At 42.8% G+C, this 20,480-nt stretch overlaps 1 protein-coding gene across 1 annotated transcript in view; it reads right to left on the reverse strand.

The window, feature by feature from the left end:
• Positions 1-2,456: 2,456 nt before the first annotated feature.
• tnfrsfa (tumor necrosis factor receptor superfamily, member a) overlaps positions 2,457-20,480 on the reverse strand; it is a 27,547-nt gene continuing 9,523 nt past the window's right edge. Inside the window, exons 3-9 of the mRNA XM_083793500.1 lie at positions 14,800-14,911; positions 10,747-10,886; positions 9,472-9,561; positions 9,071-9,117; positions 5,440-5,751; positions 3,989-4,025; positions 2,457-2,870 (exon numbers count right to left, since the gene is read on the reverse strand). Of these exons, the coding sequence (XP_083649626.1) occupies positions 2,551-2,870; positions 3,989-4,025; positions 5,440-5,751; positions 9,071-9,117; positions 9,472-9,561; positions 10,747-10,886; positions 14,800-14,911 (1,058 nt within the window). The 3' untranslated portion in view covers positions 2,457-2,550. The remainder of the gene's footprint in view (positions 2,871-3,988; positions 4,026-5,439; positions 5,752-9,070; positions 9,118-9,471; positions 9,562-10,746; positions 10,887-14,799; positions 14,912-20,480) is intronic.

Consider the following 20,480-nt stretch of genomic DNA (forward strand, 5'->3'; position numbering starts at 1 on the left):
GGACACTATTACAAACGCTTGGAATATTATTCAGGCCAATATTTCCATGACGCGAACCTCTACATTAGCGCCCCGGGGCGACTCTCCAAAGGTTAGTGAAATAAATACTCAGGCAGTGAAGCTTATTTCACCATTTCAATGGTAGTATCGTCAGGTCAACGTGTTCGTATTATCGTCAGTAACACAGGTGTGAAGGAACTAAATAAGTGGCCCAATATCGTTCCAATATGGCCGCCGGAGCAGTATAGAGCCTATTTATTGGCTTGGTTGTACAACAAAAACAACACAATCTATAGATGGCACTTCTGTATCACTGCTAATGAGATACAATCGTATGGCAAAGATCTATCTACACCCAAAACACACTCCTTATTGTACATTCTTCAGATCGTACATTCTTGTGTGGGGAAAAGAGGTACAATTTTCCATGAGTTAAACCCACATATCAAACCTGTCTTTAGAAATGCTCCAAACCTTTAAAAAAATGTCCTCGTCTCAAACAGTAATCTGTGCATTATACGTATGGCCTTATTGACCTGTAGCTTCTCAGGAAGAAATCTAACTCTACAGAACTATTAGTAAATAGCATAATTGTCGCTCTATATTATACAAAAAAACAACAAAAAAAGTAAAAAATAAAATAAAAATGTGCCAGTGGTCAGTGCATCAAGTAGGCACAGTAATCAGTCGACGCGTTAAAACGCCAACCGCTACGAAACCAGTGTATGTTCCCTGTCTCAAGGTAAAGGGTGTTTGGCCTCATGGTGGTCATGGTTCCTGTCTCAAGGTAAAGGGTGTTTGGCCTCATGGTGGTCATGGTTCCCTGTCTCAAGGTAAAGGGTGTTTGGCCTCATGGTGGTCATGGTTCCTGTCTCAAGGTAAAGGGTGTTTGGCCTCATGGTGGTCATGGTTCCTGTCTCAAGGTAAAGGGTGTTTGGCCTCATGGTGGTCATGGTTCCCTGTCTCAAGGTAAAGGGTGTTTGGCCTCATGGCGGTCATGGTTCCCTGTCTCAAGGTAAAGGGTGTTTGGCCTCATGGCGGTCATGGTTCCTGTCTCAAGGTAAAGGGTGTTTGGCCTCATGGTGGTCATGGTTCCCTGTCTCAAGGTAAAGGGTGTTTGGCCTCATGGTGGTCATGGTTCCTGTCTCAAGGTAAAGGGTGTTTGGCCTCATGGCGGTCATGGTTCCCTGTCTCAAGGTAAAGGGTGTTTGGCCTCATGGCGGTCATGGTTCCTGTCTCAAGGTAAAGGGTGTTTGGCCTCATGGTGGTCATGGTTCCTGTCTCAAGGTAAAGGGTGTTTGGCCTCATGGTGGTCATGGTTCCCTGTCTCAAGGTAAAGGGTGTTTGGCCTCATGGTGGTCATGGTTTCCTGTCTCAAGGTAAAGGGTGTTTGGCCTCATGGTGGTCATGGTTTCCTGTCTCAAGGTAAAGGGTGTTTGGCCTCATGGTGGTCATGGTTCCTGTCTCAAGGTAAAGGGTGTTTGGCCTCATGGTGGTCATGGTTCCCTGTCTCAAGGTAAAGGGCGTTTGGCCTCATGGTGGTCATGGTTCCTGTCTCAAGGTAAAGGGTGTTTGGCCTCATGGTGGTCATGGTTCCCTGTCTCAAGGTAAAGGGTGTTTGGCCTCATGGTGGTCATGGTTCCCTGTCTCAAGGTAAAGGGTGTTTGGCCTCATGGTGGTCATGGTTCCCTGTCTCAAGGTAAAGGGTGTTTGGCCTCATGGTGGTCATGGTTCCTGTCTCAAGGTAAAGGGTGTTTGGCCTCATGGTGGTCATGGTTCCTGTCTCAAGGTAAAGGGTGTTTGGCCTCATGGTGGTCATGGTTCCTGTCTCAAGGTAAAGGGTGTTTGGCCTCATGGTGGTCATGGTTCCCTGTCTCAAGGTAAAGGGTGCTTGCCCCCCCCCCCCCCTATAGATTTAGACGTATATAGAGGGGTGCAGCGCCTATGGGCTCTTCTAAGGCCATACGGAGCTGTCTATGGGCTCTTCTAAGGCCATACGGAGCTGTCTATGGAAGACTAACAACCTTCATTGTGCTCCTTCATTTTTTAGTTTTTGAAAAGACTTGCGTGGCCTTCGTTCGCTCTCTCTCTCTCTCTCTCTCTCTCTCTCTCTCTCTCTTTCGTTCGGGGGAAGACTTTTTTTTTCTCCTCTTGGTTTTGTTCTTCGTGGTTTTTGGGGCGTTCTATATATTCGCAAACGTCCGACCCATCGTGGGTCAGTTTACGACAGATCGTCTAACAAACGACAACCATCCACGACAATTCCTTCATCCACCGTTTGCTTTTTGTTGTCGTTTTTTTCACCTCGTTTTCTTTGTTAAAGAAAACCGATCGGCCAAAACAACCGACCACACACACAGACACACGCGCGGCTAAATTCAGCCAAATTCACCCCCCCCCCCAAAAAAATAAACTACCCCCTCCCCCTCACTCTTGAGACAGCGTCGATGTGCTTTGTTTGTTCTCTCTTCTTGTTCTCGGTCTTTTAGGATAAAGTACGTAATAGTTCCTGTCCCGTCGTTATAACCGCCCGCGGTAGCGTAGCGGGTTCTAACAGCAGGGGGCGCCGCCGCTGTCGTCGGCGTGCTTGTAGTATCCGCGCTGCAGCGCGGCGTACGCGATGCTCTCGGCCGAGCGCCGCTGGTCCATGCTCAACAGCGCCTCCAGCAGGCTGTTGATGTCGGCCTTCAGCCCCTCGCGCTGCATCCAGCTCTTCAGCAGGTCGTAGACCTTGTCGCCCGGCGGGCCGCCCTCGGCGATGCGGATGTGGTTGTCGCTCACGCCCAGCAGGCGGAAGAACTTGTTGTGGATCCGCACGTCCAGGTACTCGTCGAACAGGTCGAAGCTCTTCCTCAGAGACCTCTCAGAGCCTGGAGGACAGAGGAGGGGGACTATAAACATTAAATAGACCTCTCAGAGCCTGGAGGACAGAGGAGGGGGACAATAAACATTAAATAGACCTCTCAGAGCCTGGAGGACAGAGGAGGGGGACAATAAACATTAAATAGACCTCTCAGAGCCTGGAGGACAGAGGAGGGGGACAATAAACATTAAATAGACCTCTCAGAGCCTGGAGGACAGAGGAGGGGGACAATAAACATTAAATAGACCTCTCAGAGCCTGGAGGACAGAGGAGGGGGACAATAAACATTAAATAGACCTCTCAGAGCCTGGAGGACAGAGGAGGGGGACAATAAACATTAAATAGACCTCTCAGAGCCTGGAGGACAGAGGAGGGGGACAATAAACATTAAATAGACCTCTCAGAGCCTGGAGGACAGAGGAGGGGGACTATAAACATTAAATAGACCTCTCAGAGCCTGGAGGACAGAGGAGGGGGACAATAAACATTAAATAGACCTCTCAGAGCCTGGAGGACAGAGGAGGGGGACTATAAACATTAAATAGACCTCTCAGAGCCTGGAGGACAGAGGAGGGGGACAATAAACATTAAATAGACCTCTCAGAGCCTGGAGGACAGAGGAGGGGGACAATAAACATGCGGGAATGAATGATGGGACAAAAACCGGAATGGGTTGTCCTAGTGCTGGTTGGTGCCTTGCATGGTTTCCTCCACCATCGGTGTGTGTGTGTGAATGGGTGAATGTATAATAGTGATATTTTAGTGAACCTTTATACGAATTTTAGCTAAGTGCTCTATCAATTTTACATCCAGTTTACATCCTTAACAATTAAATGCCTTCCTGAATTCTGAACGGCTGATATACATCGAGTAGAAATGACGCCAAAAGCAATAAGCTGGTTAAATGTGTACTCTTTGGAGTAACATGAACACCAAGGATTTGACACTATCTTCATGGAGAGAGGAATCTACTTACTGTGTGGTTTGTAGTAACAGTTACATTAGTAGTAACGGTACATTTGTAGTAACGGTTACATTAGTAGTAACGGTTACATTAGTAGTAACGGTTACATTAGTAGTAACAGTTGCGTACAGTTTGTAGAGAATAGAACACTATCTACTTACCGAGTAGTGGAACTAATCTGTTCTGTAGAGGATCATCCTGCAACACAATAAAACAAATAGATATTATCATACTATAATTCTAACAATGTCTGAGTGTGTGTGTGTGTGTGTATGTGTGTGTGTGTGTGTCCGTGTGTCTGTCAGAAACACTGCCGTAACTCCTTACTGCCTGCACCAAATCACTCCCACTTGTCACACAGGCATTGACCATATGCATGCGGAGGGCGTAACGAAGCCCTTTTTTCGATTTGACACATTAACGAGTATTAATGAATTGATTAGTCAATTACAAACGGACCCCGGGCGCAGTACCCCCCATGGCCACAAGGGGTCTCACAACGGGTAAGGACTAGTGAATATAATGTTACAAAAGCAGAGGACAGAAGTCCTGATAAATACAACACAATAAAACAAATAGATATTATGAATATAATGTTACAAAGATTAAAGCAGAGGAGAGAAGTCCTGATAAATAACTACATTTTGATTAAAGATTAAAGCAGAGGACAGAAGTCCTGATAAATACAACACAATAAAACAAATAGATATTATGAATATAATGTTACAAAGATTAAAGCAGAGGAGAGAAGTCCTGATAAATAACTACATTTTGATTAAAGATTAAAGCAGAGGAGAGAAGTCCTGATAAATAACTACATTTTGATTAAAGATTAAAGCAGAGGAGAGAAGTCCTGATGAATAACTACATTTTGATTAAAGATTAAAGCAGAGGAGAGAAGTCCTGATGAATAACTACATTTTGATTAAAGATTAAAGCAGAGGAGAGAAGTCCTGATAAATAACTACATTTTGATTAAAGATTAAAGCAGAGGAGAGAAGTCCTGATAAATAACTACATTTTGATTAAAGATTAAAGCAGAGGAGAGAAGTCCTGATAAATAACTACATTTTGATTAAAGATTAAAGCAGAGGAGAGAAGTCCTGATAAATAACTACATTTTGGCACAAGATACTTTTTTTTGGTCCAAACCACAACAAAGATTTACCATGCAACCTGCTTGCATGGACCAGAATGGAAACAAGTCCACGTTGGGGTTTTCTAAAGTGATTGAACCCAAACCCATCACTTTGAAAGGTTTTAACAAATGAATATGAAATCTACAATAATTAGTGTTATATTATAGATGCAAAAATAGTAGAAAAATATATTCTTATGGTGCATGTTTCTTAAAGCCTTGTGCATTTTGCATGGTTTGAGTGTTTACTAAGACCGAAAACAAATTAGAAAACAAACTGCTGGTTATTATTCACAATGTATGAATTCTTGTTTTATTACTATAAAAAATATATTCATTCTTAACCCATTCTGGGGCGGGAACCCCTTTTGGTGTTAGCATTACGCTATGCTTTAGCTGTTGAAATATAGCAGACCTACAAGCTCAGGACATGTGTCGACGTGGTTGACTGAACAGAACGTCGTCTCATCTCACCATGTCCGTGGGCTGCAGCCTCAGCGACGAGGCGCTGGGGCTGTGGTGCGGCGAGCTGCCACTAGAGGCCGCCGTGGGCAGCGCCGACAGGCTGGTCTGAGAGGAGCTGGTGGTGTTGGGCAGGCTGTCGCCCAGGCCGCGGTCCTCGTCCTCCACCACCAGGGGGGGCGGCGACGCCTTGCTCAGGCCGCCCGCCTGCGTCTCCTGCAGCAGGGGGCGGGACTCCGGGCGAGACTCCTCCTCCCCCCCCCCCTCCAGGCCGGCGTTCTGGTTGTTCTGGCGCTCCTCCGCCGTGGCGCCGCCGCTCTCGTCCTGACGGGACGTCGAGGAAAGACGTTAATAGAGCGCCCAAGTCTGACGTCACTTTCAGTAGAGGGCGCTAAGTCCCCGGGTTCATGTGTTTGTTTAGTTGCATTGAAATCCCCATTGAGGCGATTTTAGATCGCCTCATATAAGAACTGTGTTTGAAAAATAAACATGTCACCCCGGCCGCTTCACTCATATGGATATGAAGAATCAACTGACTGAGAGAAAACGCTAATGTTACTGCTGCTGAATTAGTTAGATTTTCTCTAGAAGCAGACTGTATCATATATGAGTGACTGACTGTCGCAAACGATACAGAGACACCTCCCTGACAATATAACGATACAGAGACACCTCCCTGACAATATAACGATACAGAGACACCTCCCTGACAATATAACGATACAGAGACACCTCCCTGACAATAACGCCGAGACAGCTTGTTTATTTTTGGACCACAACGCTTATAGTAGACGATATTAAGATCACCCCATGTTATTCTCCATAGAGAAATTTCTTCCGCGAACCAGGGGAATCGTCGGGATGAGCGAGTTACGTCAGGACTTCGGTTCTCTATTCCCCGTCCACTGAAACCATGACCAAAAATGGCCGTCGACTTCCCCCTTTTTTTTTGCTGACGAAAACTAAATAAAAACTAAATAAACACTAAGCTAAGATGACTAAAAGTGAGACTAAATATACTGACAATTTTGTCAAAACAAACTAGATTAAAAAGAGGTCCAGTTGTGTTCTGAATATAGCAGATCTACACAGCGTTGCGACGCGATGCGACTCGCTGTGTAGCTTGTAGATCGGCTATATTCAGCTTGCAACAAAGTATAAAATAAAATAAATGTGACAAAATCCAGCAAAAAGGCCCTCAACTCTACTTTTCCATTTTTCAGATTTTTACAGATTATTAAAGTACAGAATGTAAGCTTTCATATGATGTATCATTCAATGAAATTGGCCTTTCACCCAAAGCTGAGAAAAGTCCGTTTCAATATTCACAACATTTTATCACCTTAGAGCTGGACAGAAGTGGGTGTGACAATGGGAGGGACAAGGGACAATAGGACGTTTTAGCTGTCAACAGTGCAACACTAGAAACACTGACATGTTTAAGCCAGTAGAACAAACAATGCAATTTGTAAGGTGCCCCAATAAACCCTTTTGAAAGTACTAAGTATTAAATACTAAGTATAAGTATTCAAGTATTAAATACTAAGTTAAGTGTTCAATTTAACTTATACACTACCTGGTTGTAAATAGCTGCAGTAGGCTATACCATTTTATGCAGGTCTACTTTAAGAAATCAAAGTCAGACAATTGACCCAGTATTTTAAATAAATAAAACCGACGCATCAGGCTATGATGTTGTGCGCTTGTAGATTTGCTATTTTAATAAACAGATCTGTCCACATGCAGTCACAATGCCTGGTTTCTATTTAGTGTGCAAGGCTTACATCCGGTCTAAAGCCCACCCACTGTATGCGCTGATTTATATACACAATACATACACAATCCGTATCCTCCCCTCACCGGATGTTGAATTAACAGTACTAACGGCCGCATTTGAAAAGACGTATCCAATCTTTTACACAATAAACCGATTTCCCGACATTTCCTTTTCACAGTTTCGTAGAGAGGGCCTACACAAACGATCTATATACCAAATGAAAGCCCCAATTTCGTAGTTTACATAGTATTTTGAATTTTTTTAAATTAGCAAAAAATGAGCGAGTTATGATTTAAAGAAAAGACGAGTGATCTTGGCTCTTTGCGGGTGGAGGAAAAAAAAAGAACACTTAACACACGACACACAGACAGCTAGCTAACTAGGCTAGCTAGCTTCTAGCCTGTTGTGTGTTGCTTCCAGGCTGGGAAGCGTATTTGAGCGAGTAGCTACGTGGTTTTGTTTATTTTCTGTAAAGTATAACCCAAATGCTCCTCCATACTACTATAGCCATGTAGAATACTTCTGTGTTTACAAACGCAAGCACGCTAATGGGCGGTGATCAGAGCGTGAAACCTGAGGACAAAGAGATTCCAGGACCAATCGAAAACAACATGCAAATCTCGGAACTGCGCTTCTCTGCCCCCAACAACTTGTTAAAAAACAAGCCCACTTTGACGTATAAATGTATACATTTCATTTGCCCAAATGAACAATCTGTTTGAATGAAAACCTTCTTCAACATTCAAACTGTGTTAATATGGAAAAAAAAAGAAAATCGCATAAAAAAAAGAAAAGGAGTGTGTCACAAATCTGAACACACACTCTAAAGCAATGATTACTGTCACAATATAGAGCTATTTAACCCTGTTACTGAACACACTCTATAGCAATGATTACTGTCACAATATAGAGCTATTTAACCCTGTTACTGAACACACACTATAGCAATGATTACTGTCACAATATAGAGCTATTTAACCCTGTTACTGAACACACACTATAGCAATGATTACTGTCACAATATAGAGCTATTTAACCCTGTTACTGAACACACTCTATATCAATGATTACTGTCACAATATAGAGCTATTTAACACTGTTACTGAACACACTCTATAGCAATGATTACTGTCACAATATAGAGCTATTTAACCCATTCTGACCTGAGATCAGATTCATACGAGGTTTCCGCCGGACACACACTGGTCCTGATGAACCCATTCTGACGTGAGATCAGATTCTAAAAATGTCAGTCGCTCTTCGATTCTTCAAAAATGGCAGACCTACAAGCTCATATCGCGCCACTCGGTGGCGCGATACGAGCTTGTAGATCTGCTATTTTTAAATAGCTAAAGCATAACATGATGCTGACACCAAAATGGGTGCCCGGTCAGAATGGGTTAACCCTGTTACTGAACACACTCTATATCAATGATTACTGTCACAATATAGAGCTATTTAACACTGTTACTGAACACACACTATAACAATGATTACTGTCACAATATAGAGCTATTTAACACTGTTACTGAACACACTCTATAGCAATGATTACTGTCACAATATAGAGCTATTTAACACTGGTACTGAACACACTCTATAGCAATGATTACTGTCACAATATAGAGCTATTTAACACTGTTACTGAACACACTCTATAGCAATGATTACTGTCACAATATACTGTAGAGCTATTTAACACTGTTACTGAACACACACTCTAAAGCAAGGATTACTGTCACAATATAGAGCTATTTAACACTGCTACTGAACACACACTCTAGCAATGATTACTGTCACAATATAGATCTATTCATTTGTTTTAATTAAAATAAAAAGTTTGGGATTCAACAATGAATTACTTACAATAGGAATCTTGACAATTTCACTGTTATCACTTTGGCTCTCAGAACCTGTACCAGGAGAGCAAACAAAATAGGAAAACTTTGGTTATGAAACTTTTTTTTTTTTTTAATGTCAAACGCTGTGTGTTCAGTCTGAGTAGAGTCGCTGATTCTTCGCCTGGGAAGAAGCCAGCTTCTGTTGTGAGCTGTTGCCCCCGCGACCAGACTACGGATAAGCGGTTGAAGCAGGATAGATGTGTGTTGCCCCAGTGACCAGACTACGGGTAAGCGGTTGAATGGATAGATGTGTGTTGCCCCAGTGACCAGACTACGGATAAGCGGTTGAATGGATAGATGTGTGTTGCCCCAGTGACCAGACTACGGATAAGCGGTTGAATGGATAGATGTGTGTTCAGGACTTACATGGTTTCTCACAAGAATGTTTAGTGATGAACCACCAGGATGTCACTCCAACCACCAAGATGAGAATCAGCAGAACCACCACAGGAAGAACTGTCAGAACAACACAGAACACATGACGTCAGAACACAACACAGAACACATGACGTCAGAACAACAACACAGAACACATGACGTCAGAACACAACACAGAACACATGACGTCAGAACAACAACACAGAACACATGACGTCAGAACAACAACACAGAACACATGACGTCAGAACAACAACACAGAACACATGACGTCAGAACAACAACACAGAACACATGACGTCAGAACAACAACACAGAACACATGACGTCAGAACAACAACACAGAACACATGACGTCAGAACACAGTATCATAGTTACTTGCGCAAGCAGAGCGCGCAAGTAATAATTTCGCCCGGTCTTCGTTCACCGTGACAGCCAACCCGCCATTTGATGTGTATGTAAAAAAAACAGCAAATCTGTGCCTTTGTTTGCTGGGACCAGATTACATAAATGACCATATGTCTTACGTCATCATTTAGAGCCAGTCATACGTATACTATATACATAATCAGTAAAATAAAATAGCTAATTGTGCCTGATCTGCTGGGACCAGAGTACGTGGTGTGTGTATATGTATGACTAGCTCTCAATGATGACGTAAGAAATATGGTCATTTATGTAATCTGGTCCCAGCAAACCAGGCACAAATCTGCTGTTTTATTTGCATACGCATCAAATGGCGGGTTGGCTGTCACGGTTTTTGGCGCAAAGTAACCACAGTATACCGCTAATCAACTTACAACTACATACTCTATATAGTATATGTATATGTATACGTATATTTTAATTCAGTTTATATACCTTTTTTTTTCATCACATATCAATGATTTATTTTTCTTTAAAAAACTAAAAAGGGATCCAGAATATATCTACATCGATAAAAGTGTATTTCTTATATAGATAGAAACTTGAACCATACTTAATAATACTAGGTGTTTATATGCATAAAGTAGGTAGGTAGCAAATAGTTACATCTAATAATTATACATTTCAAACGTTCCTTCACAGAGATACTGAGATTTGACAGTTTACAGCGGTCGAAAGCACTTGCGCGCTCTGCTTGCGCACCAGTTGGCCATTTATGGCCTACTAGTGTGCAACAAGCAAGTATGCACTCGACAGAGTGCAGTTCTAGTTACCTATAGATTCAGGTGAGGGGGGAGGGGCGTAGGGAGGGAGGGGGGGGGGGGTATCATAGTTACCTATAGATTCAGGTGAGGGGGGGGCCGGGGGGGTCGTAGGGAGGGAGGGGGAGTTCTCCGTGGGGTCCAGGTCTGGTTTCCTACAGAGGGTGTTGGAGAAGGGGGTGCACCTCCTCACCTCCTCCTCCCCCGCTTTGCACCTGGAATACACATATATATAATATATTTAATGAGATATATCAACTCATTTACATGTCGGGAGGAAACCTCATAACGCTGTTGAACACCCTTTACGTCTGTGTGTTGTTCCATAAATCAGTGCTATTGAACACCCTTTACGTCTGTGTGTTGTTCCATAAATCAGTGCTATTGAACACCCTTTACGTCTGTGTGTTGTTCCATAAATCAGTGCTATTGAACACCCTTTACGTCTGTGTGTTGTTCCATAAATCAGTGCTATTGAACACCCTTTATATCTGTGTGTTGTTTCATAAATCAGTGCCATTGAACACCCTTTACATCTGTGTGTTGTTCCATAAATAAGTGCTATTGAACACCCTTTACGTCTGTGTGTTGTTCCATAAATCAGTGCTATTGAACACCCTTTACGTCTGTGTGTTGTTCCAAAAATCAGTGCTATTGAACACCCTTTACGTCTGTGTGTTGTTTCATAAATCAGTGCTATTGAACACCCTTTACGTCTGTGTGTTGTTCCATAAATCAGTGCTATTGAACACCCTTTACGTCTGTGTGTTGTTCCATAAATCAGTGCTATTGAACACCCTTTACGTCTGTGTGTTGTTCCATAAATCAGTGCTATTGAACACCCTTTACGTCTGTGTGTTGTTCCATAAATCAGTGCTATTGAACACCCTTTACGTCTGTGTGTTGTTCCATAAATCAGTGCTATTGAACACCCTTTACGTCTGTGTGTTGTTCCATAAATCAGTGCTATTGAACACCCTTTACGTCTGTGTGTTGTTCCATAAATCAGTGCTATTGAACACCCTTTACGTCTGTGTGTTGTTTCATAAATCAGTGCTATTGAACACCCTTTACGTCTGTGTGTTGTTTCATAAATCAGTGCTATTGAACACCCTTTACGTCTGTGTGTTGTTCCATAAATCAGTGCTATTGAACACCCTTTACGTCTGTGTGTTGTTCCATAAATCAGTGCTATTGAACACCCTTTACGTCTGTGTGTTGTTTCATAAATCAGTGCTATTGAACACCCTTTACGTCTGTGTGTTGTTCCATAAATCAGTGCTATTGAACACCCTTTACGTCTGTGTGTTGTTTCATAAATCAGTGCTATTGAACACCCTTTACGTCTGTGTGTTGTTTCATAAATCAGTGCTATTGAACACCCTTTACGTCTGTGTGTTGTTCCATAAATCAGTGCTATTGAACACCCTTTACATCTGTGTGTTGTTTCATAAATCAGTGCCATTGAACACCCTTTACATCTGTGTGTTGTTCCATAAATAAGTGCTATTGAACACCCTTTACGTCTGTGTGTTGTTCCATAAATCAGTGCTATTGAACACCCTTTACGTCTGTGTGTTGTTCCAAAAATCAGTGCTATTGAACACCCTTTACGTCTGTGTGTTGTTTCATAAATCAGTGCTATTGAACACCCTTTACGTCTGTGTGTTGTTCCATAAATCAGTGCTATTGAACACCCTTTACGTCTGTGTGTTGTTCCATAAATCAGTGCTATTGAACACCCTTTACGTCTGTGTGTTGTTCCATAAATCAGTGCTATTGAACACCCTTTACGTCTGTGTGTTGTTCCATAAATCAGTGCTATTGAACACCCTTTACGTCTGTGTGTTGTTCCATAAATCAGTGCTATTGAACACCCTTTACATCTGTGTGTTGTTCCATAAATCAGTGCTATTGAACACCCTTTACGTCTGTGTGTTGTTTCATAAATCAGTGCTATTGAACACCCTTTACGTCTGTGTGTTGTTTCATAAATCAGTGCTATTGAACACCCTTTACGTCTGTGTGTTGTTTCATAAATCAGTGCTATTGAACACCCTTTACGTCTGTGTGTTGTTCCAAAAATCAGTGCTATTGAACACCCTTTACGTCTGTGTGTTGTTCCATAAATCAGTGCTATTGAACACCCTTTACGTCTGTGTGTTGTTTCATAAATCAGTGCTATTGAACACCCTTTACGTCTGTGTGTTGTTTCATAAATCAGTGCTATTGAACACCCTTTACGTCTGTGTGTTGTTTCATAAATCAGTGCTATTGAACACCCTTTACGTCTGTGTGTTGTTTCATAAATCAGTGCTATTGAACACCCTTTACGTCTGTGTGTTGTTCCATAAATCAGTGCTATTGAACACCCTTTACGTCTGTGTGTTGTTTCATAAATCAGTGCTATTGAACACCCTTTACTGTCTGTGTGTTGTTCCATAAATCAGTGCTATTGAACACCCTTTACGTCTGTGTGTTGTTTCATAAATCAGTGCTATTGAACACCCTTTACGTCTGTGTGTTGTTCCATAAATCAGTGCTATTGAACACCCTTTACGTCTGTGTGTTGTTCCATAAATCAGTGCTATTGAACACCCTTTACGTCTGTGTGTTGTTTCATAAATCAGTGCTATTGAACACCCTTTACGTCTGTGTGTTGTTTCATAAATCAGTGCTATTGAACACCCTTTACGTCTGTGTGTTGTTTCATAAATCAGTGCTATTGAACACCCTTTACGTCTGTGTGTTGTTCCATAAATCAGTGCTATTGAACACCCTTTACTGTCTGTGTGTTGTTCCATAAATCAGTGCTATTGAACACCCTTTACGTCTGTGTGTTGTTCCATAGATCAGTGCTATTGAACACCCTTTACGTCTGTGTGTTGTTTCATAAATCAGTGCTATTGAACACCCTTTACGTCTGTGTGTTGTTCCATAAATCAGTGCTATTGAACACCCTTTACGTCTGTGTGTTGTTCCATAAATCAGTGCTATTGAACACCCTTTACGTCTGTGTGTTGTTCCATAAATCAGTGCTATTGAACACCCTTTACGTCTGTGTGTTGTTCCATAAATCAGTGCTATTGAACACCCTTTACGTCTGTGTGTTGTTCCATAAATCAGTGCTATTGAACACCCTTTACGTCTGTGTGTTGTTCCATAAATCAGTGCTATTGAACACCCTTTACGTCTGTGTGTTGTTCCATAAATCAGTGCTATTGAACACCCTTTACGTCTGTGTGTTGTTCCATAAATCAGTGCTATTGAACACCCTTTACGTCTGTGTGTTGTTCCATAAATCAGTGCTATTGAACACCCTTTACGTCTGTGTGTTGTTTCATAAATCAGTGCTATTGAACATCCTTTACGTCTGTGTGTTTCATAAATCAGTGCTATTGAACACCCTTTACGTCTGTGTGTTGTTTCATAAATCAGTGCAATTGAACACCCTTTACGTCTGTGTGTTGTTTCATAAATCAGTGCTATTGAACACCCTTTACGTCTGTGTGTTGTTCCATAAATCAGTGCTATTGAACACCCTTTACGTCTGTGTGTTGTTTCATAAATCAGTGCTATTGAACACCCTTTACGTCTGTGTGTTGTTCCATAAATCAGTACTATTGAACACCCTTTACGTCTGTGTGTTGTTTCATAAATCAGTGCTATTGAACACCCTTTACGTCTGTGTGTTGTTCCATAAATCAGTGCTATTGAACACAGTCTATGATCGGGAGCCAACCCCCGTTCGAGTCAAAATTAAAACCAACGAGGAAGAAGGGGGGAAGTCCCGCCTCGTTGTCTGGGCCAGCCAATGGGCCAGCTGGGCCCAAACGGATCTAGAAAGATGGCGATTTACAATACAAGGACTGACAGGCTTCATCTTACGTCCATATCAGACCCGGAGAACGCTTTGTACATAATTTAAGACCTGGTCTAGGGTTAAAGACCTGGTCTATGGTTAAAGACCTGGTCTAGGGTTAAAGACCTGGTCTATGGTTAAAGACCTGGTCTCTGGATAAAGACCTGGTCTAGGGTTAAAGACCTGGTCTATGGTTAAAGACCTGGTCTAGGGTTAAAGACCTGGTCTCTGGTTAAAGACCTGGTCTAGGGTTAAAGGTCACTGACCTGGCGCAGCGCTTGCAGACCTCACAGGCCTGGTCGGGCACGCAGAAGGTCCCCGGTTTGCAACGGCAGCGGGTGTCCGCCGTACCACTGCACGGCTCCGTCTCCATCTCGTCTGGGGAGCACAGAAATGGATGATTAGAACCATTCTGACCTGAGATCAGATTCTAAAGAGAGAGACCTTAAGAGAGGTTTAACCCATTCTGACCTGAGATCAGATTCTAAAGAGAGAGACCTTAAGAGAGGTTTAACCCATTCTGACCTGAGATCAGATTCTAAAGAGAGAGACCTTAAGAGAGGTTTAACCCATTCTGACCTGAGATCAGATTCTAAAGAGAGAGACCTTAAGAGAGGTTTAACCCATTCTGACCTGAGATCAGATTCTAAAAATGTCTTCTACATCCTGACAGTTTTCTGAAAAAGCTATGTTTCTATGTCAGTTCGATTTTTCAAAAATAGCAGATCTACAAGCTCATAGCGCGCCACTCGGTGGCGCGCTATGAGCTTGTAGATCTGCTATTTTTCAATAGCTAAAGCATAGCATAATGCTAACACCAAATTATTTAAATATTCTAGAAAATTCTTACCGAAAAGAGGTTGAAAGTAGGCAATCAGTTCAAAGTGACGCAATAGCGCATACACTCACACGCACACTCACACACACACACACACACACACCTAAACCTAACCTTAACCTTAGTAAAACTATACCTAACCTCAGTAAAACTATACCTAAACCTAACTCTAACCCAACCTCAGTAAACTATACCTAAACCTAACCTTAACCTCAGTAAACTATACCTAAACCTAACCCTAACCTTAACCTCAGTAAACTATACCTAAACCTAACCCTAACCTTAACCTCAGTAAAACTATACCTAAACCTAACACTAACCTTAACCTCAGTAAAACTATACCTAAACCTAACCCTAACCTTAACCTCAGTAAAACTATACCTAACCCTAACCCTAACCTTAACCTCAGTAAAACTATACCTAAACCTAACCCTAACCTTAACCTTAACCTCAGTAAACTATACCTAACCCTAACCCTAACCTTAACCTCAGTAAACTATACCTAACCCTAACCCTAACCTTAACCTCAGTAAAACTATACCTAAACCTAACCCTAACCTAACCTCAGTAAAACTATACCTAAACCTAACCTAACCTCAGTAAAACTATACCTAAACCTAACACTAACCTTAACCTCAGTAAAACTATACCTAAACCTAACCCTAACCTTAACCTCAGTAAAACTATACCTAAACCTAACACTAACCTTAACCTCAGTAAAACTATACCTAAACCTAACCCTAACCCTGACCTTAACCTCAGTAAAACTATACCTAAACCTAACCCTAACCTTAACCTCAGTAAAACTATACCTAACCTAACCTTAACCTCAGTAAAACTATACCTAAACCTAACCCTAACCTAACCTCAGTAAAACTATACCTAAACCTAACCCTAACCTTAACCTCAGTAAAACTATACCTAAACCTAACCCTAACCTAACCTCAGTAAAACTATACCTAAACCTAACCCTAACCCTAACTTCAGTAAAACTATACCTAAACCTAACACTAACCTTAACCTCAGTAAAACTATACCTAAACCTAACCCTAACCTTAACCTCAGTAAAACTATACCTAAACCTAACCCTAACCTTAACCTCAGTAAAACTATACCTAAACCTAACCCTAACCTAACCTCAGTAAAACTATACCTAAACCTAACCCTAACCTTAACCTTAACCTCAGTAAACTATACCTAACCCTAACCCTAACCTTAACCTCAGTAAACTATACCTAAACCTAACCCTAACCTAACCTCAGTAAAACTATACCTAAACCTAACCCTAACCTAACCTCAGTAAAACTATACCTAAACCTAACACTAACCTTAACCTCAGTAAAACTATACCTAAACCTAACCCTAACCTTAACCTCAGTAAAACTATACCTAAACCTAACACTAACCTTAACCTCAGTAAAACTATACCTAAACCTAACCCTAACCCTGACCTTAACCTCAGTAAAACTATACCTAAACCTAACCTCAGTAAAACTATACCTAAACCTAACCCTAACCTTTTTTTTTTTTTTTTTTTTTTTTTTTGCGGCTTACGCCTTTTATTGATTTTTTAAGGGACAGATAGTAGGCTGACAGGAAACGGGAGAGAGATGGGGGGATGACATGCGGTAAAGGCCGTGTCGGGATCGGGAGTCGAACCCGCGGCACACCGCGACTGGATCACCAGTCCGGTGCCCAGACCGTTACGCTACGGCCTGGGCCCCTAACCCTAACCTTAACCTCAGTAAAACTATACCTAAACCTAACCCTAACCTTAACCTCAGTAAAACTATACCTAAACCTAACCCTAACCTAACCTCAGTAAAACTATACCTAAACCTAACCCTAACCTTAACCTCAGTAAAACTATACCTAAACCTAACCCTAACCTAACCTCAGTAAAACTATACCTAAACCTAACCCTAACCCTAACTTCAGTAAAACTATACCTAAACCTAACACTAACCTTAACCTCAGTAAAACTATACCTAAACCTAACCCTAACCTTAACCTCAGTAAAAATATACCTAAACCTAACCTCAGTAAAACTATACCTAAACCTAACCCTAACCTTAACCTCAGTAAAACTATACCTAAACCTAACCCTAACCTTAACCTCAGTAAAACTATACCTAAACCTAACCCTAACCTAACCTCAGTAAAACTATACCTAAACCTAACCCTAACCCTAACTTCAGTAAAACTATACCTAAACCTAACACTAACCTTAACCTCAGTAAAACTATACCTAAACCTAACCCTGACCTTAACCTCAGTAAAACTATACCTAAACCTAACCTCAGTAAAACTATACCTAAACCTAACCTCAGTAAAACTATACGTAACCCTAACCCTAACCTTAACCTCAGTAAAACTATGCCTAAACCTAATCTCAGTAAACTATACCTAAACCTAACCTCAGTAAAACTATACCTAAACCTAACCCTAACCTTAACCTCAGTAAACTATACCTAAACCTAACCTCAGTAAACTATACCTAAACCTAACCTCAGTAAAACTAACGCAGTGTCTGGGGGCGTTTCCAAGAATCTGAATCAGAGGACAAAACATGCTAGCTTCAGTGAGGGCGTGCACGCGCGCACGCGCGCACACACGCACACACACACACACACACACACACACACACACACACACACACACACACACACACACACGCGCACAAAATATATATTAAAAAAAAAAGATTCCTCCGCACACTCCAAACTTCCCTACGCACAAATATTGATTTTGGACGTCGAGAAACGGCAGAAACAGGCCGGCCTTCTTCAGGCCTGAAGAGACGTCGCTTCCTAAGTCAATATTTGTGTCGGAAGTCAAGTGACTCTTTCATGTTTTTATTAGCACAAATACTCTACTCAGCCAGTGCTCTGTGTGTGTGTGTGTGTGCGTGTGTGCGTGTGTGTGTGTGTGTGTGTGTGTGTGTGTGTGCGTGTGCGCTTCAGAAACGCGCTACAATCATTGGCCGTTGAACAACCCCCCACCCCACCCTGAGGTTCCTCGGTTTGTTATGAAGCGATCGCACCATCCGCCATCTTGGTGCGCCCGGAAGACCGCAGCACAAGACCCGCCTCCACGAGGCGTTGGTAGTCCGTTCATCTGCATTGGCCTCAATTTCCCAGAAGCCCTATAGCTGCCCACAAGCATGTGTTGATGTCCGGTTTCGTCATCACAACTAAACCATCTCGTCTCCACAGCTCCGCGGCAAAGACGGCGTTTCTTTTTAATTATTACAATACGGCGGATTAAACGCATAAAACAAAAGGCGGGAATGTGGTCAAAAGCACGCATCGTACCCGGGATTAAACAATTAGCGGCAGTCAAACTGTTAATTATAAGCCATATCTCCAAAACCGGTGGACCTATAGTCATTTTGTCCCTGTCTTTGTCTGCGTGGTGCGCACGGTGTCTGCGTGGTGCGCACGGTGTCTGCGTGTAGGGTTGGGATTCGGAACCGGGTCCATTTCAGACCCGGTTCCGACATTGCGGATCCGGAGCCGGTTCCATCGTTTTTTTATTAACGGTTCCCCAAACGGATCTCATCAGTTGTCATTTAGCTCCGCTGTGTCTGTGCCTGCATGCAAGCAGAGCCTGGGGTGACGTCACCCCACCTACATGAGTGAGTGGGGTCGGGGAGGATACGCCCACTGTTCTGTGCATTCAGCGACCGCTGTGGAGCGAGTGGGACAGTATAAGTATGTCGCCAAAGTGTGGTTAACAGAGAGGGAAATGACTGAGGCTGAGCAGTGAGCATGCAAAGTGCAATAAATGCGAGAGTTGCTAGCAAAGGTTGTTGCAACTTGTACCACGTGAACATAGAGGAAACATCTCAAAATCAATATGCCTACACATCGCGTTTGAGAGCCATGCGGAAAGCCGTGCCTGCTCTCCCCGCAGCTTCACCACAGCCAGCGGGGGACGATCTGATGCAAGGCTGGTTTACTTTCCCCAGGCTAGTAACGTAATGGAAAATAAAAACTACTAACGTGCTTTTAATTTGGCTCTAAATTAATTGCGTGGCTGTTGAGAGCCCAGCGTTTAGGTGCATATACCGCCATAGATTGATTACTTTATAAACAATTTGCAGAAAAAAAGCACAGGAACGTAGCCTACAGTTCAATACAAGGTCTGCTATAATCCAAGAAAGCACTATGGCTTGTTTCCATTAGGGTAAGGGGTCCTTCATATTAAATTAATTTGAACATTAAAGACAACATTTGTCACTACAACAATATCAATATTGTGTACTGTATATTTAATATACAGTACAAATTGCAACAATGATATTGTTGTGGTGCCTAGCTGCTGCTGCTGGTGGTGGTGAAGTTTAAATAATAGTGCCACCTCATAATTGTAAAGTGCATTTTCAATAATTTAATTAATTAATTTGTGTTTATTATGTACTTGGTTAGGTTAGTTATAATATAAGCATAATCTATGTCAGAAAAACGGGGAAAAAAATAATATTAGGATCCGTTAAGGGAACCGTTAGGAACCGGAACCGTTAAGAGGGATCCGGGAAGGATCCGGAACCGTTAAAATCCTAACGAATCCCAACCCTATCTGCGTGGTGCGCACGGTGTCTGCGTGGTGCGCGCGGTGTCTGCGTGGTGCGCACGGTGTCTGCGTGGTGCGCGCGGTGTCTGCGTGGTGCGCACGGTGTCTGCGTGGTGCGCACGGTGTCTGCGTGGTGCGCACGGTGTCTGCGTGGTGCGCACGGTGTCTGCGTGGTGCGCGCGGTGTCTGCGTGGTGCGCACGGTGTCTGCGTGGTGCGCACGGTGTCTGCGTGGTGCGCACGGTGTCTGCGTGGTGCGCACGGTGTCTGCGTGGTGCGCGCGGTGTCTGCGTGGTGCGCACGGTGTCTGCGTGGTGCGCACGGTGTCTGCGTGGTGCGCACGGTGTCTGCGTGGTGCGCACGGTGTCTGCGTGGTGCGCACGGTGTCTGCGTGGTGCGCACGGTGTCTGCGTGGTGCGCGCGGTGCGCGGTAGCTAGGTCTAGCTATTTGTTTTTAAATCGAAGAACGACTGACATATAGAAACATAGCTTTTTCAGAAAACTGTCAGGATGTAGAAGAACATGTTTAGAATCT

Source organism: Protomyctophum parallelum (genome assembly GCF_964188405.1).
Source record: "Protomyctophum parallelum genome assembly, chromosome: 21".
Classification (NCBI taxonomy): Eukaryota; Metazoa; Chordata; class Actinopteri; order Myctophiformes; family Myctophidae; genus Protomyctophum; species Protomyctophum parallelum.